The 14,729-nt window shown below is 42.5% G+C and overlaps 1 protein-coding gene across 2 annotated transcripts in view; it reads left to right on the top strand.

Moving 5' to 3' along the window:
• Window positions 1-14,729, top strand: part of Ryr2 (ryanodine receptor 2) — a 581,527-nt gene that overhangs the window by 374,775 nt on the left and 192,023 nt on the right. For both annotated transcript variants that reach the window (XM_076572925.1, XM_076572926.1), the window contains 7 exons: window positions 154-506; window positions 1,757-1,871; window positions 3,669-3,829; window positions 5,587-5,749; window positions 6,108-6,194; window positions 9,458-9,684; window positions 13,436-14,240. In XM_076572925.1, coding sequence (XP_076429040.1) covers window positions 154-506; window positions 1,757-1,871; window positions 3,669-3,829; window positions 5,587-5,749; window positions 6,108-6,194; window positions 9,458-9,684; window positions 13,436-14,240 — 1,911 coding nt within the window. The remainder of the gene's footprint in view (window positions 1-153; window positions 507-1,756; window positions 1,872-3,668; window positions 3,830-5,586; window positions 5,750-6,107; window positions 6,195-9,457; window positions 9,685-13,435; window positions 14,241-14,729) is intronic.

Below are 14,729 nucleotides of genomic sequence, written 5' to 3'. Positions count from 1 at the left end.
ACAGTGGGAAGGTCTTCCCACCTCAATTAACCCAGCGAAGATTTTTCATAGACATGCCTACAAGGCAATATATTCTAGATAATTGCTCTTCCCAAGTGATTCCACATTGTGTTCAATTGACACTCAAAACTAACTGGCTTCTTCATCTGCTAGGTAACAAGAATAGATGGCACCATTGACAGTTCTCCATGTCTGAAGGTCACTCAGAAGTCCTTTGGTTCTCAGAACAGCAACACTGACATCATGTTTTATCGTCTGAGCATGCCCATTGAGTGTGCGGAAGTCTTCTCGAAGACAGTAGCAGGAGGGCTCCCTGGTGCCGGCCTCTATGGGCCCAAGAATGATCTAGAGGATTATGATGTGGACTCTGATTTTGAGGTTCTGATGAAGACAGCTCATGGTCATTTGGTACCTGACCGTATCGACAAGGACAAAGAAACCCCGAAGCCAGAGTTTAATAACCACAAAGATTATGCTCAGGAAAAGCCTTCACGCCTAAAGCAAAGGTGATTAGCAGAGATAGTGTGTACTGTTTGTGTGTATATACACTTGTGTGTGGGTGCACTTGCATTTCAGAGTGTGTGTGTGTGTGTGTGTGTGTGTGTGTGTGTGTGTGTGTGTGTTTGTGTTTAGGCCAGAGGAGGATGCCTGGTGATTACTCTTCTCATTTTCTACCTTACTTTTGGAGGTAAAGTCTCTCACAGAACCTGGAGCTTGCTGGTTCTGCTAGATTTTCTGTCCAGTGAGCTCCAGGAATCTATCTATCTCTGTCTCTCTAGTTCTAGGATTACAGGCATATACTTTGGCACCTGGCTGTTTACATAGGTGCTGATGATCTGAACTCAGATCCTCATGCTTGAGTGGCAAGCAGATTACCTAGTACAATGTCTCTCTAGCCTTTGGTTTGGATGTTTTGAGACAGAATCTCACTCTGTATGCCAGACTGACCTGGAGTTCATGCCAGTCTTCCTGTTTTAACCTCCCATGTGCTGGCATTACAGGTGTGAAGCACTGAGCTCAGCTACAGTATGTTTTCAAGTTATATGGTTATCAGGTGGCCCAATCTGTAGTAGAGGGTAAAGGATTTTTAGTATTCATTCATTCATTCTCGGAAGATTTTATAGAGGAGCATAACACAACTCATGTTTTTCTAATTTATGATCCCAAATGTCATCTGTTCAGAGTTATCTATATTTATAGTCTTGGTTGAGACTTAAAGAGTATTCCCTCTAAATCAGTGGTTCTCAACCTGTGGTTCATGATCACTTGGGGGTTGCATATTGTCTATCCTGCATGTCAGACATTTATAATGATTCATAACCATAGTAAAATTACAATTATGAAGTAGCAACAAAATAATTTTATGTTAGGGGCTTACCACACATAAGGAACTTTATTAAAGGGTCACAGCATTAGCAAGGTTGAGAGCCACTGCTGCAAATACTATTTTCTGTGATCAGAGAGACAGGTTACCGTAGCATCCTTTTCTTCATTGATCAGTGTTTCTCAAATGCAATGCTATTGCCACTCTGCTCAGGCCATTTTTTTAATTGTAGGGACAGCCCCAGGAATTAAAAGGATATTGAGTGATTCCCTTCACATATACCTACTAGATGTCAGAGTGCTCCACTACTGAAATTGGGACAACCAAAAACTCCTCCTACTATTGCCAGATGTTCTCTGGGAAGGATAATGCCCTGTTGAAGATTTTTTGGCTAATGATCTCATATGCTTATTCCTACTCTCAATATTACAGATTCTTACTTAGAAGGACAAAGCCAGATTACACCACGAGCCATTCTGCAAGACTCACTGAAGATGTCCTTGCTGATGACCGGGATGACTATGAGTACCTGATGCAGACATCTACGGTATGCGCCTAAAGCATTTAGTGCACTTTCTATCTCAAATGCTATACTTTGATATATTGTTATTGACAGTGATTTTTGTTTTTTGTTTTTGGGTGGGTGGGTGGGTGGGTGGGTAACACAGGGTCTACTGTAGCCTAGGCTGGCTTTGAACTTGCTTTGTAGCTGAAGATGACTTTGAACTCCTGATCCTCCTGCCTCCATCTCTATGTGCTAAGATTATAGGCATACATCACCACTCCCAGGTTATGTGGTGCTAGAGGATGGTATCCATGACTTTCTGCATGATATACAAACAAACACTCTGCCAACTGTCCTCAGCCCTTATTTTGTTTTCTTGAGACCGTATCTCACTATGTATTCAAAGCTGCCCTTGAACTCTCTATCCTCCTACCTCAACCTTTGTAGTACAGGTATTATAGGCATGTACCACCACACTCAGCTGAAGAACATTTTAAAACTAATTATTTGCTTATATTTTAGATATATTTTGGGGATAAAAATTTTGTAGCAAAGCTTGTATTGTGATGTCTGTTAAGGAATGAGAACTATTTTAAGTAACAGTCCTTACGGACATCTGTAATTCAGACTTTGATGTCTAGTTTCTTGATGAAATTTGACAATTCCACTGGACTTTTTAAAGTCCATATAATTTAGTTCATCTTAGCAAATTGTCTGAGAGCAGATCATTTATTATACTTTTCACAGGGCCCAACTTTTGCCCTCTGCCATTTAAAATGTTCAGATTTATGTATCTAGAATGCCAAATTAGAAAAAAAATAGTTGTATCTAGTGTAGAGTGCTTCTCAGTTATTTTTTTAAAGTTGTTTATTTTTATTTTATATGTATAAATGTTTGCTTGCATGTAAATGTGTATATGATGTGCATGCAGTGGTAGTGGACACACACCAGAAGAGGGCATGGCTCCCTTGGGAATGAATCACAGGTAGTTGTAATCTACCATGTGAGTGCTGCAAACCAAACCCGAGTACTCTGCAAGAGCAACACATGCTACTAACTGCTGAATTGTCTCTCTAGTCTCTTGGTACTTCCATGTATGAGTTTCATGTCCATGCATCAAAGAAGCCAAAGGAATGACTTCAGATTTTGGAATGTTACATGTAAGAGAAAGGAGAAGCCACACATATGTAAAGAGGCCCGTGACCAAAGTGGAACTCTCATGTACCTGCAGACATTTAAGGAATTGAAAATTTATCTGTCTAACAAATTGATACCTATCATGTATGTGCGTGTGTGTGTGTGTGTGTGTGTGTGTGTATGTATATGATATATGTAAAACTACATGTACATATACATTCCTATGTACATGTATGCACACACGTACCTAGGAATGTACAAACCTCCCATTATTTGTCATGTTGTCACATGTAATCTTAATTTTTTAATTTCTGTGTGTGTGTGTGTGTGTGTGTGTGTGTGTGTGTGTGTGAGAGAGAGAGAGAGAGAGAGAGAGAGAGAGAGAGAGAGAGAGAGAGAGAGAGAGAGAGAGAATGCTATGTGGAGGGGTGCCTGTGGAGATCAGAAAGGTCAGAATCACTTGGAGTTGCAGTGATGGACAGTTGTAAACTTCCCAATATGTGTTCTTGGTCCTCTAGAAGAGCAGAAAATAAGTATAACCACTTGATCCTAATCCTTTTGAATACTAGCCCCTCTGCCTGTACCATTCTAATTCAGCCAAATGGTCTTAAATAAAGAAGTGTATTCAAAGGCTCAGATGACACCCATATTTTGTTTTGTCTTGCTTCACACTGCCCACCCTTCATTCCTCTGTCTCCACAGTACTATTACTCAGTGAGGATCTTTCCTGGACAAGAACCTGCTAATGTCTGGGTGGGCTGGATTACATCTGACTTCCACCAGTACGACACAGGCTTTGATTTGGACAGAGTGCGCACGGTGACTGTCACTCTAGGAGATGAAAAAGGAAAAGTACACGAGAGGTTGGTTCTTCCAGTGCTTTCCTCAGAATAGTGTCTGAAAAAATATTGATAGGCCTAGATACTCCTGTTTCTTGGATTTTTGTACTCAGGATATTTCCATTTATAGGATGATGTAATTAAGCCATTGATGTCAATGTCCTCTTTTCTCATGCATACAAACCAGCAAGGAATCTAAATATATTAATAGCAAAAATCTTATAATAAGAATACAGTGTCCTTTAGGGTAAGGATCACATGTTCTTCAGGTGCTACAACTAAGGACTTAAGTTGCCAATACTAGGTCTTAGGATGAGAGGTGAGTGAATTGAGGTGGAGTGCCTATGGTCTGATGAGCCTCCTGGGGACTGGCTGTGTAGTGGGGAGGGAGTGGGCTCGTAGCTTAGAGTGAGTTAGACAAGGGGCACACCGTTGAACTCCGACTGAGGACCAGTGGATTCTTTCCTCAGCTTTGCCCTTGACTCGCTGTGTGGCCTCGGGTAAGTCAGTTACATTTTGTGTACCATCCTTTCTCATTTGTAAAACACCGAACTCAAACCAAACCTTCAAAAAAGTGAAGAAGGCCATCTTCCTTGCAGAATAAGACAAGAGAAGATCCTCCCATTTGCTTCTACCCTGTGCGCCCATGCGATCCTCTCTGATCTGTTATGACAGGTCTCAGAAAGAGTCTTCCATGGTGTTGCTTTTCTTCTCCAGCTGAGCCATCCTTTTTGGTGACCTGGGAAATGCACTGCCCCTCCCTCAGCACTGCAGATGGATGAGGGCTTTTGCAAAAGCCTCAAAGAGTACTTGCTATCAACATGGGACCCCAAATACCATGTCTTTTAGAGAATAATCTGGACATGTATTTAATTTTCAAAGATGGCAACCATGCACGGGAAACACTGACTCATATAAGAATGCTATAACTGACTTGTTAGTCGAGTTGGAAACAGGACGAGGGAGAACCACCGAGTACAGGTGCCTAGTGCAAAGAAACGCAGCCTGCATTTGGACGATCCGAAAAGGACTTGATCCCAGCCTGTTTGTTTTTGCCGCCTTTCCTGCCTGCCTCTGGCTTTTCCTCGCTAGTCTTGTGATGTGTTGGCTGTAGTGCACCTAAGAGAATGGAACAGAACTTTCTAACGCAGGTTCTGGTGAAGGTGAAGTCAGATGGAGTTTATAGTCAGCGTTGCTGTGTGCATTATCTACTTAACTGTCCTTTGTAGCATCACCAGAAATTATGCATAAAAGACACACCATTTTGGTCAGATATATTATGGCAGCACTCATGACTCATGGAGAATTTTCCTGGGGATTTTATCTCACCTGGGGAGTTCTCTCATCTCAGAACAAGTAGTGGTGTGTGTGTGTAGGGTGGTGGTGATGGTTGTGAAAATTCAAATTTGGATAATTATTCAATAGTCAAACTTTTTTGAACCTCAGAAGAAAAAGGGTCCAGTTTGGTTTGAGTTTTCTTTTTTTGTTGTTTGTTTATTTTGCAGAAGAGCTACAGATTAATTCTTATTTGGTGTCAAGCTCATTGGCTTGTCTCCATTAGGTGTGAAAATTAGACATGTGACAGACCTGATGTAGCCTGTCCCCTGCAGTCAATGAAGTACTGCTCAGAATCACAGACCTGGGCCCATTTTGCATCTCTCCCATTACAGCATGAGCTTGTTGCTTGCACAGCATAATTTAGGCTTAGTTTGCAAGATACACTTACTTTCTCCTGTGTTTGCACAAGGATACAAATGTGGATTGTTCTTTCTTTAATTCAGCATCAAACGCAGCAACTGCTATATGGTGTGTGCGGGAGAGAGCATGAGTCCTGGACAAGGGCGAAACAACAGCAATGGTCTGGAGATTGGCTGTGTGGTGGATGCTGCCAGTGGGCTGCTCACATTCATTGCCAATGGCAAGGAGCTAAGTACTTACTATCAGGTACGTGGTCAGAGGTGTCCTTAGGCTTTTGCTCCTGCTACAGGGAAGCACATTTCCTAAGATGAAAAACTTAGAAATTAAGAGAGAAGGAAAACAGAAATGAGCTTATGACATGTGCAATTATCTTTTGCATATTTGCAGCACCATAAGCCTTTTGGAGTTAACAGTATTTCCCTCCAGAGCTGTCTGTGCAATTATGAATCCAGTGATTATTGACAGGATAGTCACAAGATGGAAAGGGAAAATCTCTAGTCTCCTTCTGTCGTGTGCCTCTTGGTTGTTATAAAGGAAATGCTTGTTTCTTTGCCTCCTGTCTCTCCTTTCTTTACTAAATCACTCACTCATTTGTTCATTTAAGGTGGAGCCAAGTACAAAATTATTTCCTGCAGTTTTTGCACAAGCTACAAGTCCCAATGTTTTCCAGTTTGAGTTGGGCAGAATAAAGGTAAGAAAGACTCTGTTGTAGTTTTCTACTATTGCTGTAATAAAACACACTGACCAAAAGCAGCTTGGAGGGGAAAGGATACATTTCAGTTTATAATTCCAGGTAAGACTCCATCTCTGAGGGGAGTCAGGGGAAGAAACACTGAGGAATGCTGCCCCTCTCTGGCTTGCGCAGATAGCTTTCTTATGCAGCCCAGGAGCCTAGTGCTGTTAACACCCACAGTGGGCTGGGCCCTCCTACACCAGACAAGTGCATTGTGGAGATAGTTATTCAGTCATTTATTTATCTCTATATTTTTATTTTCTTATTAGTGCTTTGGCTGCGTGTGTGTATGTATGGTGTGTGTGTGTGTGTGTGTGTGTGTGTGTGTGTGTGTGTGTGGTGCCTTTGGAGGCCAGAAGAGGGCAGCAGATACTCTGACACTGGAGTTACAGATGGTTGTGAGCTGCCATGTCAATGCTAGGAACCAAACCCAGGTTTAAGTACTTTTGACTGCTGAGGTATCACTTCAGGCCTGGATTCAGTAGCTTTAATTGAGGTCCCCTTTCCCAAGCAATTTAGGTTGTGTCAAGATGATAATAAAAACTAATCAGGACAGTCTATAATATTGCATTCCTATTATTTTCTATTAGTGCCTAGCATGTGCTCCCAAAATAGATGCTCTATTTTATTACCAATATAGACATTCTATAGAGAAAAAAATAGCCACATTTGGAAATCTCTTTCAGGTCGCTGATAACATTATTCAAGAGTTTCTTTGTTTTGAATATATTGTTCAATAAAGCAAAGCTTATAGAGAAGAAAAAAAAAACCTCACTAAACTGTACACAATAAATTATTGATCTGGTAACCAGATGTCAGTCCCTGAGACCATATATCGAAGAGAGAATGATCTGTAAGGTTCTCTGGAGATATAAAGGGAAGAATAGCTAAGATGCACTGGGCAGAGGAGGTGGAGTTGATATTTGGGTTGATTGCTTTACTGTCAATCATGATTGTCCAGGTGCATTTACCAGGAGAAGGCCCTCTTGGCAGAGGGAGAGAGAAAACAGAAATCTGAAGAGTGAAAGTAATGAGGTTTAAGTGGTTCATTGTGGTGCACTAGAGGATTCCTGCTGAGGCGTGGGTAGAGAGTGACAAGTTGAGACTTAACAGCTGAAGTAGTCCTCTGTTCTGATGTTCTGAGGGGAGTGAATCCATCTGGCAGTCCAATCAGACCCCAAAGCAGGCAGCAGGAAGAAGGGACTCATGACTCTCTCTTCTCCCTTACCTCTCCCCACCCCCCCCCAAGACAGGGTTTCTCTGTGTAGCTTTGTGCCTTTCCTAGATCTCCCTTTGTAGACTAGACTGGCCTCGAACTCACAGAGATCCGCCTGCCTCTCCCTTCCAAGTGCTGGAATTAAAGGTGTGAGCCACCATCGCCCGGCTCTCCCTTACCTCGTAAGAGGTCACATACAACAGCAAGAAGCACTGCCTCCTTCAGGCCCTAGAGCCCAAGATCTTGAGTGGAACAAATACTACTCCATTATAGAACACATGCTATGCTGAAAAGTTGGGATGTATTATGTGGGGGTGTTTACTGACATTTGAAGAGGGGTGTTGAGTGTAGTGCAATTTGCCTTGGAATAGCATAATGGCAGGAACATGGAGGTGCAGAATGAGAGTGGGGGCATTGGTAAGTGTGTACTGCTGATCTGATACTGTTTACATGGTGGCTATGCTGAGGGCCTTGAGAATCATAATGGAGAAGAACTGGAGGGTTCATACAGTTTTCTGGAAGAAGGAAAAGAATACATTTTCTAAAGAGCTCAGGCATTGTCCTCCATAGCCACCCCCCCCCTTCTCCTTTTCTTTACATCTCCAAGAAAAATGGAAGCTTTAGAGAGCTAGGGCTTTGTTTGGTTTGCTCATTAACATAGTCTCAATATCTAAAACAATGCCTGAGCTCTTTAGCAAATGTATTCTTTTCCAGTCCTAAGAGGGGATAAGAAATAGCAGGAAGGTGAAGCACCTATAGAAAATAGTCCAAGGCTCATCAAAACAGACGAGACCCTGGAGCTCGGGCAGAGGTCAGACATTGTTTTCAGAGCTCCTAGTGGAGGCAATCAGGAAAGGCTTAAGCAACATGCAGGAAGGAACACTTCTGGGCAACACAGAGAGCTTGCTTTCTGAAACTAGAGGAACTAAGGCTGGCTGACACAGCCCATTCCAGGTGGAGGAAAAATAAGCAGGGCTGGTTACCGTTAAGTTCATTTGACTTTCATGGGGGATACATGGGTGTACCCACTCAGCTGTCTCTGTGCTGCAGGTTAGATAGGATGTGCTTGAAACAGGGGTGATGGGGCAGATGATAAGAAAGAGCGCTTAGTAGAATCTCTTCTAGTGGAAAAATGTGTGGTACTGTTGCACGAATTATTAGAAGGCTTATTAATAAAAACAAACCTGAGAGCCAGGTATTGTGGTGAATGCTGGAAGATCAGAGAAACAGAACAAGCCACAGCCACCTCACCTTGCCAGTTCCTCAGCTGACACTGTTTCCTCAGACTGGAAGCTTCTGAGTCCTTATCCAAATATATCTCTACTGAATTGCTGCTAAAAGCCTAAAACGCTTAACCAGGCTATAGTTCCTCGTCCTCATGCCTTAAATACCTTTCTGCCTCCTGCCATTACTTTCTGGGATTAAAGGAGTGAGTCACCATGCTTGGCTGTTTCCATTGTGGCCTTGAACTCACAGAGATCTAGACGGATCTCTGCCTCCAGAATGCTAGGATTAAAGGTGTGTGCTGCCACTGCCTAACCTCTATGTTTAATATTGTGGCTTTTCTGTTCTCTGACCCCAGGTAAGCTTATTAGGGTGCACAATATTTGGGGGAACACAATACCACCACATGGTACCCTAAAGGCTTGCCAGTTTCCTCTGGGACTAGCCCTATGAAGCAACATGATGGATACAGTCTATGCTTAGTCATACTTGCATCGTATACATGGAGAAGATATATTCTTTAAAACTGGTGTTCCTGCCCTGAAATCCTGAGATTTCAGCTATTTTCTTACCACCTTTTTCCCCATTTGTTCTTTCAGGAAATTTTAAACTAATTTTCTATTTTTTTTTTGTATCTGCACAATCTTAACTCACAGTGCATCTTATTTATACCAGCTCTTTCCTATTTAGCCTATCAGTCATTGTGATAGGAGCCCCAAGTGACATGAGCAATAATCTTTTTTCTTTTCTTTTCTTTCTCCCCCCCACCTCCATGCTCTAGAATGTGATGCCTCTCTCAGCGGGATTGTTTAAAAGTGAGCACAAAAACCCGGTGCCCCAGTGTCCTCCACGTCTGCATGTGCAGTTCCTGTCACACGTCCTGTGGAGCCGGATGCCCAACCAGTTCTTGAAGGTGGATGTCTCTCGAATCAGTGAACGCCAAGGCTGGCTGGTGCAGTGTCTTGATCCTCTACAGTTCATGTCCCTCCACATCCCTGAGGAGAACAGGTCAGCCCCAGTCACCTGTCACTACTTGACGGAGCATTTAGAACTAGACTTTCAGGATGAGGGATAGATTAGGGAAATAAAATGTGTTTCAAAAGAATGGTCTGGGGCAGGGAGATAGTAAAGTGTGAGGACTCAAGTTGGATCTCCAGAACCCATGTGCCAAAATCCCAGTGTGGGTGTGGTGGTTTGTGTTTGTAACCCCAGTGCTAGAGGGGGAAGGCAAGCATATCTCTTGGGATCACTGATCATCCAGTCTAGCTTAAAAAAATAAATAGAAAGTAGATGGCTCATGAGGAATGATACCCAAAGCTGGCCTCAGACCTCTATACACATGTGTGCATGTGCACGCGCGCGCACACACACACACACACACACACACACACACACACACACACACACTGGCCTGTGTAGCTCAGGCTTCAGCGTATTGCTTTACCATTTTGTTATCTATGAGATTTGCTGAAGCTGTAACAACCACAGCTGGGAGATCTTGGTGATGAGATCCTAGGAACCATTTTATGAAATTCTTCATTTTAAATATGTGAAAAACTGAGAGCAAGAAGCTTAAAGAGGAAAAGCATGAAGACAATGAGACTACATTAGTAGCAAACTTAGGTGTGTTCTAGGCAGTAAAGACAATGTCAAAACTCAGAGGAGGCATGCTCTTTGGCTCCCCAGTCTTCTGTGGCTTCCCTTAATCACAGTGATTTCACTTCAGCAACTGTTATGGATTAGGAGCTGAGGTTACGTGTCAAGGTAACATGAAAATACTAGGTAATAAATCAAGTGAATCTCATATACCCCCACTGTCCTTTTCAAGTCTGTGGTCTAAAAGTAATTGTAGGAGCTTGGCTGAATTTTAGACCATCAAAGGTTGGTAAGGGGAGAAGTGTCTGATATATATAGGAGTCATAAGAGAATGGCCGGACCTACTCCCATGTGTGTATGGGCAAGACTAGTTGGACTCAGTAGGTATAGGCTTAAAAACATACATGTCATATATATTATAAAGGAAGAAGAGGGCATGAATTTGAGAAGGGGATGTTGGCAGGTGGGATAATTCCAGAGGAGTTTTCAGAAGTGGTAGATACTATGACATTTGATTGTACTCATATATGAAATTCTCTGAATGTTTTTATTTATTATTGGATATTATTGGGTATGCATGTATATATGTATACACACATATACTTTAGATGTTAGGTTGATTTAGTTTTTTTTTCTTTTTGTGTGAGGTAAATTTTTTATCAGAGTTTTGTATCTGCTGATGTTTTCTTTAAAAAGAAAGAAAAAAGAAAAAAATACTGGAGAATAATTCCTTTTTGGGCTGGAAAGATTCTCTTCTTAATTGGCAGAAAACTTTACATATACTAGAATATTTTGTGATGTCATGATCATCATCACTGATATTATCTGTGATAACTACATATGTAAGAGAGTAGGTAATCTAAAGCTTCACTAGAATTCATGCTTGATTTGAGATTTCCCTAAACCTGAGGACCACAGCTGCATTCAAAAAAAAGTGATTGGAATGAAGTTCCTGAGAAGTGATGATTGGAATGAAGTTCCTGAGATGGCAAGGGCACCAGAATAAATACCACAAGGGAAGACAGACACTCAAGTGATCATATCACTTTATTTACTGACCTTAGAGACCATTCTGGACCTGGCCTGAGTCATGCTCCCCTGCAGTCACAGGAAAATCTGATAAGGTTTGATTTCCTGAGAAGAGGAGTCCCCTGTAACATAGGAAACTCTTTTGAAGTTGGAGATGGTGGTAGATATGTGCCAGCATTTTTTTCTAATGTACATCATAATTGTTATTTAATTTTAAGACCTCAGTGGCCTGGAACTTGCACACATAGACCAGGCTGTCTTCAAAGACAGAGATCTGCTTGCTTCTGCCTCTCTGGTGCTGGTATTAAAGACATGAACTACCATGTTCAGCATTCTCTCTCTATTTTTAAATTTATATGTGGGTAAGCCATGGGTGTGCAGATATCTGTGGAGGCTAGAAGGAGCCATTGGATCCCCTAGAGTTGCAGTTATGAGTAGTTGTAAGCCACCTGTTGTAGGTCTTGGAAGAGCAGCAAGTGCTCTTAACTTCTGAGCCATCTCTCCATCCCTGCAATTATTATTTAATTTCTTCTTTGGGGAAGGGATATGGCTTTGTCTCCTCAACTGGAAAGTGAGCTCCTCGAGGGATGCAAGCTTGCTTGTGCTCTTTACACTGTCTGTACATAGTGCCTAATGTGTGCTACACAATAATCACTGATGAATTAATGAGTATTATTGAGACATGAAATAGTTCCTCCCTCAGGGGCTGTTAAAGGTAGGATGAGTTATATTTGTCTGATTTTGATGTAGTTACAAACAACTTAAAGAAATCAGTAGCTCTCAAATGAGCATTTGTTTCTGGCTCAAGGTCTATGTTATGGGTCTCCTATTGTCTTCCAGGCTGACAGTAGAGGAAGAAAAAAGTAGAGGAAGTTCTTTCTGGATGAGCAAGTCCTTCTTTTGATCAAGGATATGCCATGGTTCTGTTTTTAATGCTGGTGTCTCCCCTGACCTGTTTATGATTTAAAATCAGTAGAACATATGGACACATCCAAGGAAACATGTGCATTAGCAGAAGTGATGATAGGCATCATCTGGCCATGTGATTTAAGAGAAACAAAGTGGCCTGACTTAAAGATCCAGGGTGGCGTAGATTAGGGTACCATTATCAGAGACGATTCTTAAGGCAGTGCATGGTAGAATGTGGGGAGACTCACAGCTACTCAAGGTGAAGAAAATATGTGACTGTGGTGCTCAGCTCCAAATGAGACATCTTTATTACCCCTCCCACAAGGCTCAGGGAACATTGTGGAAGAAGGGGTGGAAAGATTGTAAGAGCCCAAATCGGGGAGACCTGGAGCAAAGCATTCTGCACATGACTGAACCATTGCACTTATAAAACCCCCACCAGCTGAGTATATCTGCATATCGTGTCTGAGATCAAGCCAGTCAACATTTCAGGATGGATGGGGAAGGGTCTCACAAGGCCTCTAACAGAGTTATTGGCAGTTTATGGCTACTGGGGGAAGGAAAGCCAGTTTTATTTAAGGGTGTGACACCTAGTAGTTCTATCACACTTCAGTGCATGCCTTCATGCCCATGAGTATATGAAAAAGTTCAGGCAATTGTCCTTTTTTTTTTTTTTTTTTTTTTTTTTTTTTTTTTTTGTTATGAGGAAAATGCCATTCACATTGCTTGTTTCATGAGCTGTATGCATGTACTTTGTGGAAACATAGGTAGTTCTGTCAGGTGATGCTGGAGTCTGTGCAGAATGCCTGAGGATACTTTACGTCAGAGGGTGAGTGCTCTGTTGACCCATTTCTGACCTGTCAGGGTCATAGTACAGAGACAGCAGCACTATGATCCAAGGTGAAGCTTTCTGTTTTCACATCATGTTAGTCTGTTATAAAAGGAAAGCTGGAATTTCTCCTAAGAATACTCAGGCTCTGAAATTGAGGAGTTCCAGACTTGGGATGAAACACACATATTTGAAAGGGTGCTCACAGCCTCACTACCAGGGAGGATGAAGGAAGTTCTAGATGAGCTCAGGGCTGAAGCATTCAGCTTAAATTCTCTAAGTAAGAAAACGTGTAAGCCAACTAGAAATGACTTATAAATACTGTGAAACCACTACATGTCAGAAAGTTAAAGGATGCTCATGTCTGCTCCCTTAGCTCTGTCCTCCCTTCCACAGATCTGTTGATATCTTAGAGCTGACAGAGCAGGACGAGTTGCTGCAGTTTCACTATCACACCCTCCGCCTTTACTCTGCCGTCTGTGCCCTTGGGAATCACCGGGTGGCCCATGCACTGTGCAGCCACGTGGACGAACCTCAGCTGCTCTATGCCATTGAGAACAAGTACATGCCTGGCTTGCTGCGTGCTGGCTATTATGACCTGCTGATTGACATACACCTCAGCTCCTATGCCACTGCCAGGCTCATGATGAACAATGAGTTCATTGTCCCTATGACAGAGGAGACAAAGAGCATCACCCTCTTCCCCAATGAGAACAAGAAACATGGTCTCCCAGGCATTGGCCTCAGCACCTCCCTCCGGCCTCGGATGCAGTTTTCCTCCCCTAGTTTTGTGAGCATTAGCAATGAATGTTATCAATATAGTCCCGAGTTTCCGTTGGATATCCTCAAGGCCAAGACCATTCAGATGCTCACAGAAGCAGTGAAGGAGGGCAGCCTCCACGCACGGGACCCTGTAGGTGGGACCACAGAGTTCCTCTTTGTACCTCTCATCAAACTCTTCTACACCCTGCTCATCATGGGTGTCTTTCACAATGAGGATTTGAAACACATCCTACAGTTGATTGAGCCCAGTGTGTTTAAGGAAGCTGCCACTCCAGAGGAGGAAGGAGGAGCCTCAGAGAAGGAGATCAGTGCAGAAGACTCTAAGCTGGAAGGAATATGTGAAGAAGAAGCCAAAGGGGGCAAAAGGCCCAAGGAAGGCCTGCTCCAGATGAAACTCCCCGAGCCAGTTAAACTACAGGTAACTGGGGGAAAATGGTGGGACTTTCAGAACGCTTAAGTGTTAAAGTAGTAAAATCCTCTTATCCTCCTCTCTCTCTTGTATTGGTCTTCATAAATTTACTTTCCATTCTTCACCTTCACATTAACTACCCATTTATTTGTGTCTGCATAAGAGTTTATCCCATATAATATTTAGTTGTGTGTGGATTTGAGGCACAAGCATCCCCTTTCCTTCCCACCTCCTTTGTTGTCCATGTTGGAGCATGCACGTGCACCTCTTCGTAGGAAGCAAGAATTTTCTCCTCCAGCACATATATAAGGAGTCTAGACACTGCCTGGCTTTCTGTTCATCAGAGTTAATTGAGGCTTCTTAATTCATGCCTCTTCAGTGCTTTAGCTTGATGTTGAAGTCATTGGCATTAACTTTGCTCATCAACTTAGCATCAGTGGAAGTCATATTCTGGACCACATGTTTGGTGCAGAGAGAAGGAAACAGGTATGAGTTCTG

This window comes from Peromyscus maniculatus, chromosome 5 (assembly GCF_049852395.1).
Source record: "Peromyscus maniculatus bairdii isolate BWxNUB_F1_BW_parent chromosome 5, HU_Pman_BW_mat_3.1, whole genome shotgun sequence".
NCBI lineage: Eukaryota > Metazoa > Chordata > Mammalia > Rodentia > Cricetidae > Peromyscus > Peromyscus maniculatus.
This window is presented reverse-complemented; position numbering and strand designations above follow the sequence as displayed.